At 41.2% G+C, this 9,051-nt stretch overlaps 1 protein-coding gene across 3 annotated transcripts; it reads right to left on the bottom strand.

Annotated features, from left to right (window-relative positions):
• Positions 1 to 451: 451 nt before the first annotated feature.
• On the bottom strand, positions 452 to 8,149 carry LOC124328342 (synaptic vesicular amine transporter-like). Of its 3 annotated transcripts, none has more exons than XM_046787087.1 (17): positions 7,948 to 8,149; positions 7,786 to 7,837; positions 5,351 to 5,505; positions 4,486 to 4,680; positions 4,231 to 4,369; positions 3,144 to 3,202; positions 2,985 to 3,068; positions 2,807 to 2,902; positions 2,631 to 2,717; positions 2,429 to 2,530; positions 2,250 to 2,338; positions 2,098 to 2,183; positions 1,963 to 2,014; positions 1,787 to 1,892; positions 1,647 to 1,724; positions 1,435 to 1,568; positions 452 to 1,126 (listed from the first exon to the last, which is right to left on the bottom strand). In XM_046787087.1, exons 3-17 carry the CDS (start codon positions 5,469 to 5,471, stop codon positions 1,055 to 1,057), a joined length of 1,500 nt encoding a protein of 499 aa, XP_046643043.1. In that variant the 5' UTR covers positions 5,472 to 5,505; positions 7,786 to 7,837; positions 7,948 to 8,149; the 3' UTR covers positions 452 to 1,054. The 3 variants fall into 3 exon arrangements, with proteins under 3 accessions (XP_046643043.1, XP_046643044.1, XP_046643045.1); XM_046787088.1 differs by having other exon boundaries at positions 7,786 to 7,864; XM_046787089.1 differs by having other exon boundaries at positions 7,786 to 7,885.
• Between the last annotated feature and the right edge of the window lie 902 nt (positions 8,150 to 9,051).

Genomic DNA, 9,051 nt, shown 5'->3' on the forward strand with positions numbered 1-9,051 from the left:
TAGCTAGGGTTACTGTATCTTTTCCCGATCATAAACTTTCAGCTCTCTTTTTGCCTATCTTTCTGTTGGCTGCAAAGTTACTACAACCCGAAGACCAAACAGATTCCGTCGACAGCAGTCTAAAGACCCCAGCTCCAACAATGTCAAATTCAATCTTTTACACCCTTACGGGTGGAGGACTCCTTTCGTCGTGATTAGAAGGGGAGAAAATACATTCTCCCAGTACTGTCGTAGATTCTTTTTGGGGTTATGGTGCATAGGGTTATGGAAATAATAGTATAGACGTGTAGAACGCTTAAATTCCCTCGAATAGAAATTTTCCTACAAAACGTGGATACGGACAGCCATTTTCTAGGGCAGCGTTACTGATTACGGAATTGAATTCAAGAATTTAAAGTTAAAAGCTGAATGAATAAAAAAAATAGATTGAAAGAGACGATAAGCGTTTTAGTGGTGGTGTGTGACATTCATTTGACATCAATTTTTTTCCATCAACAAATAGAAACAGTCAAAATATTAAATGATGATGCAATAGTATACACACAGCACACGGTACACGGAGACGCAGCACGGCAAAACATTCGGCGAATATAAGCAGAAACAATTTTTGAAAACAAAAAGGATTGAAAAAAAAACTGTCACCGATTGTGCATTTTTTTTAGAATTTATGGAGAAAAAGGATTTTGTCGGTATTGATTGAATTAAGTCACCGCACTTCGAATAAGTCGTCCCAGCGTCTTAAAATTATTCTTGTTGAATAGAGGCGGAATGCCCGAAAATCAAAATCGATTTGAATTTCCCGCTGACAGACCCACTCAGCCATAGCGAGTCCTAGGGCGGGTTTCAAACGATATGCCTCACCTTACTGGATTTTGGCAGTCAATTATTTGAAAGGGACGTGGTCGGACGTTGGATCGCTTGCGTGTGGTGAAAATAAAAAAATGCGTAATTTTCGTTCTTTTTTCGAAAGTTTGTTCTTCTTCGATTTCTTTCCGTTTTCAGCAGGGTGGTCTATTTTTCTTTTAATATGTTCCCCTCTTTTCGGCTTTATTTCCTATGGATATTCTTCTTCCATTTTTTGAAAGGCTTTGTAACTGATGGTAGCTTTCTCCGCCATGGCAAGACACTGCAACAATAACAGAAACATATAAGATAAAATACCCTTTGCCACTTCTGAGTCGGGATGCTGAACATTCTTTTATGTAACAACCTTTCATGCATCCGAATAATCCCCATCCCTTCCCCCCAAAATGTATAGTCCAATTTTTTATGTTCCAAAAAAATATAAAGAAACTTTTTTGCTTTCAATCTCTGGAAAAATTGTGAACCTTAAATCGAACGTTTTGGATTTTTTTTACTGTGACGTTTACAGCCAAGAGTTTTACAATGTTAAGTTGGGTGTCGAAAAAGGTGTTAAAAGAGTCTATTTATTACCTGGCGTTCTTCTTTTGTGGGTGGATTGCGTAAGTAGTACAATAGCGGAGCGTACATAAAGCTGATGATGGCAATGCCAAAAAGCATCCATTCGAAACCGATCGTTTGAACAAGAGTTCCACTAAGAGCAGGGCCTGTGTCGCGAAAAATGTTATTAATCGTAGAAATGATCAAAGTCGATATAGTCAAGTAAAAAAACTTGCAGTTCTCACCGATAGCAAACCCAAGACAAAAGGCAACGTCTCCGATGGCGTAAACGGAACCATAGACAGCGGCATGACGGATATCAACTAATCAAATAAATCGTAGCATTTTAGTAATATTCCAGAGATTTCGCGTTAGTGCATAGTACCTAGGTATCCCAGTTGAGGCATCATAGAAGAGTCAACCATGCCAATGGCGAAACCAAGTCCGGCATTTGGCAGAACCAAATCTCCGATGTTAGTCGCGAACGGGATCTGTCATTAAACGAATCGTCTTATAGCTTTTTCAGTTAGTCGTGTGTAGACTTAATTCAAAATCGTTTACCAGCATGAGGCATACTCCAATTACCACCAAACCGACCAGAGCTGCTAACCACCTGTCAGAGACGGGGTAGGCGAAGAATTAAAAACAAATATTAATTTATTTAAATTTTTTCAAATTATTCATTCATTTTCTAACCTGCCCATTTTGTGCCCGAGAGGACCGAACAAATTGGTTCCTATTAGGTAAGCGATGGATGCCGGAAGAAAAGCCACTCCCAGTTGCTATAAATCATTCGTCATCAACAATTGTCATTGAATTATGAAACAACATTCAAAAAAATAACTGACCCATTTAGGAGCGCACATCGTATCCATCATCCAGATCGGCAACGACGGTTCTAACATTGCGATGCCCATATTACCGAATGTAATTGCACCTGGATAGCGGACGTCACAAGATTTGGTTCGTATTCATTATTTTAAATTCCGTGATGTTCAGTTATTAATTGGCATCACTAATCACTAACCGGCAGCGACGATGATGTACGGGTCCATCAACAGTTCCTTGACTGAAGGCGGTTCGTCCTCTTGTTGGGCAATCGCCGGTTGGAGAACGAGCAATTGCAGTACTAAAAACATTCCGATAATGAAAGAACAACAAAGAAAGCATGCAGCAATTAGAAAATCTATCAGAAACAATTATAGTGGTAAAAAAATAAATGTACTGACATCCATCGCCCAGAGCTAAGCAGGCCAAAATAAGGAACGGAGCCGTTTTGCCAACAAACTGGTACATGATGCCACCAAAAGGGGGCCCTTTAAATCACCAACAGTAAATAATCAGTATACTTTTAATTACGTAACATTGTCCATGATGTTTCATGGGATCCTTTTTTTTTACATACCAATCAAGACGCCTAGAGCCAAACCCCCAAGTGCAATACCCATTGCGTTGCCTCGTTCTTCGTCGTTGGGATAACTAGCAGCCAGCATTCCCATTCCTGCAGTCAGTTAAATCAATTTTATTAAAAATATTCTCTGTTCGACGACATTCGAGGTGATGTCAGTGAATTTTGATTTTACCTGAAACGCTAGAGCAAGAGGATCCGACTCCTTGAAGGGCTCGAGCAACAAAAAGAACTGTGTAATTTCTCCCGAAAGCAAATACTGTAACAAATAATAAACAATTAAGTTTTGAAGATAAATGTTGTTGTTTGCAGCAGATAATTTAGTTTTATTTACTGATGGTTGACACGAACATGATGACAAATCCAGCAAACATAGGGATGCTGTAGCCAATCCTGACAAATAGTAATAAACGCATTAATTGCGTCCCTCAATCTACTGATTGGTTTCAATGAAAATTTAAAATATATTTTTGTCAACTTATTGGGAAGAGAAATCACTAGTCCATGAAGTGATTAAAGAAAATAAATTTTGACAACCAGTTTCTTGTAATAAAAATAAATTTATGAAATCCCCAATTCTACAGATAAAAAAAAAATTATCCGGTTAATTGACTCCACATCTCATATTACAATTTCGGTGTTTTTTTTATGCTTTTATAAATATTAATTTAAAATGTAGTGCCTACACCCGATAAGTCAACTGCTGGCAGCAGGCTTAAAGATACAGCGATAAAAGGCATCGGAAAGCTGAGAATGTTGTGGCCTGTTGCGTGTCGTGGGAGAAAAGTCATCAAGGGAGAAGCGGAAGGACTCGATAGGGTGCGACAGGGACGATAGGGAATGTCGTCCGGAATCCCCAATTCCGAGTACGAATACAATCACGTAGAGAATGGCCTGATGTTTATGTACGAATGATGTTATCTCTTGCCGTCATCGCTGCGCGTATTATACAACAATATCTACTGCAGCAAGTGGTAGAGGTGAGGGGGACGAGAGTTGGAAGGGTAAAGTTATTCATTATCAGTTGTAGCGGCGGCGCCTAGAGGAGGAAAGCGAACAGGATGCTGCTGCTTATTGCAAATAGCAGGAGCAGCAGCAGGGTTGACTCTCGTCGTTCTCATGGGATCTGCAGTCTCAGCAGCACATGTTGCACTCCCGATAGTCGCTATCCTACACCAGTCAGCATCCCACTCTCTATACATTTTCCCGCTCTATCTGTGTCAGTGTCTAAACCATTTTTCAAGCGCTTTCTATATAGCCTTCTCGACTATACAGCGTCTATCAAGGACAGGGCAATGAATATGAATGCCGGAAATCGCCAACACGGGACTAGATAGAATAGCGATTGTTTAACCCCAAAAGAAGCCCAGAGCGATGCGACAGTGAGTAATTCTACTTGGGCAACAGAAGTGGTTTCTCACCTATTGGTAAGCGGTCCGACGAACGGGTTGGTTAGTAACTGGATGAAAGCTTTTGACGCGAACATAATTCCAACTTCGACATTTTCCTGGATGAGCTCGTTGTGCTTTGCCATGTATTTGTACTCGGAGTCAGGATCACCTAAAGTGCAAATCCAATCGTTTATTTTCCAACTTAACTTTTTGTTAGGGCGGGTCACGCGAGCGATTAGGTGAATTGAAAATGAGATGAATTGATGAACGTGGTGGTGGACTCACGTTTAGCGGAGTCGGGGAGGCATCGTGAAGTGACGTTAATTCCAGGATCTTCGTAAGCTCCGTTCTCAAACAAGCCGGGCATCGTACTAGTCGTGTAAGTTCCGAACGGCTCTGTTACTTCAGTGACTACGGATACGTTGCTCACGGGGTCGTGGCGATGACGAATGGTGTACAAAAATTCCGGGATGATGGGAACTATAAATGAAACGGATAGCTACATTTTGTCGTCAAATTAAAACTTTTAAAACTATAGAAGACGAAAAAAAAAGGAACAAATGAAGCAATATTTGAATGGAAACGCCCGATAAAACAAAATAAATAGACATGCTGTGCAATTTAGGTTATTTAGGCGCTAAGTGATTTTCTTGACTCGGCGGGGCAGCTAGGCTATATAGTATATAAGGACGTTCTCCCTCTTTCTGAAATTGAGATGTGTTCGAGAAGAAGAGCAGGAGCTCTTGTTGACTTGGCTATGATATATGCTAGACTATGATGCAAAGTGCTAATGGAGTTGGAATTTGCATTCGAACACAGTGACACATTCCGGCATCGGTCTCATTCTTCCCTCTCCTCATCTTAAACCATTGTATAGGCCTATAAAGAGAGTGATAGTCTATATCGACCCATCGTGTCAATGACATCCAGCATCTCATTAGAGCATCAGCAAGCATGAAACGTATATATAGTCTCTGCATTGGCAATGTCGGAAAGAAGAAATATGAGAAAGTTACAGGATGACACATCTTACGAATTGGCGCTTGATTAATTCGATGATAGCACTGGCTACGGATATGAAGCCAGCCCTTATACTGCTGTCCGCTGTGTGATGTTGTCCCACACTTGTCCCGCTCTTATGCAGTCTTACCTACAGTGGTCAGTAGCATGTTGTCCAAGAGGAGCGCAATGGCAACGATGATAAGCACCAAGCGGCGCGAACGGCGACATCGCTCCAGGAATTCCATCGATTCGTCACTGAGGATCCCCATGGTGGATGATAACGGCCTCCAACAAGATGGTCTCCTGAAAAAGCCGAACACGAGATAATACGTAACATATCAAGAAAAGATTTTTAAAAAAATATCCACGAAACTCATTATAACCCCATCGTTATAACTTGAACTACTCTTAAATTTGTTAAATTTGTACTTTTTCACGGCCGGATATATAGATGTTTGATTGAATTCGTTTGCGTTTATTGATTGTGTATGTGATGCTTGTTTGTATTTGTTTCTCTATGGGGGTTTAACGATAAACCATTTATATCGAACATGTTCAACAGATTCTCGACCTCCTTTGCCGAGAAAAAAAAATTAAGAAATGACGAGTCGGTCCAATTATAAGCAAAGCAAAAAAAAAGGGAGGAAAATATGACGGAGGGAAAAATGGATGGCCAAAAAAAGAGATGCTGTCAAAGTTATTTATACGCCGTGTTCTTCAGTAAGAACATCCATTGCTCCCGCCCAGTTCCTATAAAACTGAGCCCCTTGTGATTGACTTCGTTCTCCTGTGAGCACGCTCGCTGAGTGATACGATACTGTCCCGAGCATCAGCCACGTCTGTGGCGTCGCTCAGCGACACACAGCGAGATATTGAATAGGGGGAAGGGAGGGCAACAGACTAGAAATGAAGAAACCCAATCAGTGTCTCATCACATCGGAGCACGTATTGGTTCTACTCCAACATGCTTCACCCTGGCTGCTGGATGGGGGGTGGTGGACTACAAAAGAAGACGGTTGTTGCTGCACTTGAAAATTCGTGGCGAGATCTATATATTCCTGTCTGCGTCGAAGCACTTGCAGTACGCGGTAGCAACGATTATATGTTTAATGCTACATTGACAACACAACGATGCGCCAGATCCTCGTGGGGGATACTGCTGCAGGAGGGAACAACCGTCAAGTGCGAACAATGAACTCGTCAGTCGATTAATTGAGAATTTCAAGCGCATCAATCAAAGAAAGACGTCGGACGCCCCCGCCCCAAATTTTTTAAGAGATCAAATGACGACGACGGAGAATTAAAAATTAACAATAGAAAAGTTAGTATTCTTTTATTCGCGTTGGCAGCGAATATTAATTTTTTGGGGTTTCATTCCTCGCGGGAATATCGTCAATTCGCTGAGGGCTTAGACAGTCTGAATCATGTTCGCCGGGAGTCTAAATTAAATCGATAAATTTTTCTTATGACTTATATGCTCTGACGTGATTGATTGAAAATGATTGTCATGGTCGTCTGTTCGCAACGACGATTTAAGACTGGGCCAGGATTTTTTTTTTTTTAGCGAGGACCTACCATATCTCTCTCCCTAGTCACTCCCTTTTGTTCGTGTCCCTTTCCTTTTGGCTTGTGTCTATTAACGAATTTCTCAGTAGCTATATGCCTGCTATAGACAATTTCATTAACGGGAACAAGGACGCGTACTAACTGCTTTTATCGATACGAGGAGAACAGTGGAACATAGAGGACATATGAAAATTTCTGATTGGGTTGGAATTGACGACGGCTATAGATGAACAGTGGTCTTTACAATGTCCGTTATAGCGAAGAAGGCTCTTAATTGGCAATCTAAAGCTGATCTACAATATGATTGGACGATCATCAAATTCACTTTCGGTGGTGAGTTCCCTTACCTTTTACACAGTGGTTGACCTTTAGCGTGCGCTGTTTTAATCGATTATTATTATTACGCTGGAGCCTATACTCCTTCATCATCTGAGGAGCAGATGGGAATTTTCAGTAATAATTGGAAATTAAAAATCAGCTATGGATTGGCTATATATAGACATCCTGCTGTAATATACTATATCTACCGCCCTTCATAGGAGACATGTATGATAATTTTCTAAATCCCATCATAAAGAAAAGATACCGACAGTTCAAAACTTTCCAGTGTCCAGGTACGATTTTAAAAAAAGGCGCGTAATTAGAAAAAGTTGATGGGTCGAAATCGTCCCCGACGACCATTTTCAGAGTAAAAAAGCGGTCGCATTCAAGACACAGAAAAGGAAGAAGAATGGAAACAATCAATTTCAAGACAATCGGATCACGCGCTCGACTGATTACATGGAACCCGCTTTTTTTTCCTTTCTCATTTCCAGTGTGTCCCTTAATTATTTTGTCATGTTCCGTTAGTTAGATCATATGCATCGTCTGTGATTTCCACGACGAATGGCATCGGAATAACAGCCACATTGTCACAAGTTATTGCTTATTTTCTTTTGGACCAATATGTTGCCGAAGCAACCAAGACGGGGGAAAAAGTACTAGTGCGTGTGTACTTAGAATCAATTGTTGCGTTACCTTTGGTAGTGTTTCAGGCTCGGCGCACCAATGTCAAGTCATTGCTGAACTTCTGTTAACCGTAATACATACAAGATGTCTGTAAGAATCAACTGCTGTCCTATATAGTTTGCACAGTAAAATCAGTAGCTAAGTTGAAAATAACAGTAACGGTTGGTTTACCTTGTGATGTTGGCGGACTAGATTTGCGAGCAACGATTTTCGAACAAGGGAATGCGAAACTTCCCGTCAGAATGGATGTGTGAAACAAACAGATTGTCCGGCAATCTTCAGCAGAGCTCCAAGGAAGACTACGCCCGTCCTAGCAGCCACCGCTGGATAGAGTGCTGCTGCTGCTGCTGCCACGGGGAGGGATGAGAGAGAGCAAGAAGAGATAGCCCTGCTGCCGGAGCTGTATGGTGGTGCCAAAGAGTGCTGAATCCCAAGACTCGGCTATTGACTATGCGCTGACGACTCCGTGAATGTACTAGGAACACGCGCTGGCTGCGGCCGCCGGCTCTCCTAATAGAAAAGACAGACGCATCCACTCAGCGTTGGAAATGTTCACACAGTATAGGCGTTAACTACGTTTTGGCACTCTTATTTTCAATTAAATGTTTTATTTTATTTTTTTACTTGTCCTATTGATCCTTATACTTGCCGAATCGTTTTCATCATAGATGTAGTCCATTATCGGCATTGTAATCAAATTTCATACCGCACCCAACTTTATTCGTGGTAATTATCTTCTTAACGTAATTCTCTTGTTAACCGGTTGAAGTTCAGCGTTTCAATGAATGGGAGAACTGAAGGTACGTCGTCTATGACTTGTATGATGTTTGGCTATTACTTGATGAAGATCACTATTTGGCAGATGATGAGAAATGGTGTTGATTTGGTTCGAAATAATCTTTCAAATAATAAAATCTGTGCGTGTGGGTGGATGTAATTGCTGCACAACCAAAGCACAGCCAGCAGCTATAGTAATAGTCTACTATATCAATCCGCGGATCGTGATTGCGAATTGCGCCGAAGCAATGAAGCCGAGGGAATATTTTATGTATAATAGAAGCTCAGTATAGGCATTTCGGCAGTCTTGACTTTTCCTTTGATGTTATATACGCATCGCGACTCGGCTTTGGGTTTCACGGCCTACGGTGCTATGCTGGCCCTGCTTTTTATATATATCCTGTGCATATCTATGGTTTATAACACTCGATCTCTTTGGCTCCTCATCGCCCTGACTTTTTGGCCTTTGTTTTCTCTCAGTCTTCCATCTTCTTTTCT

This window comes from Daphnia pulicaria, chromosome 3 (genome assembly GCF_021234035.1).
Source record: "Daphnia pulicaria isolate SC F1-1A chromosome 3, SC_F0-13Bv2, whole genome shotgun sequence".
Lineage (NCBI taxonomy): Eukaryota > Metazoa > Arthropoda > Branchiopoda > Diplostraca > Daphniidae > Daphnia > Daphnia pulicaria.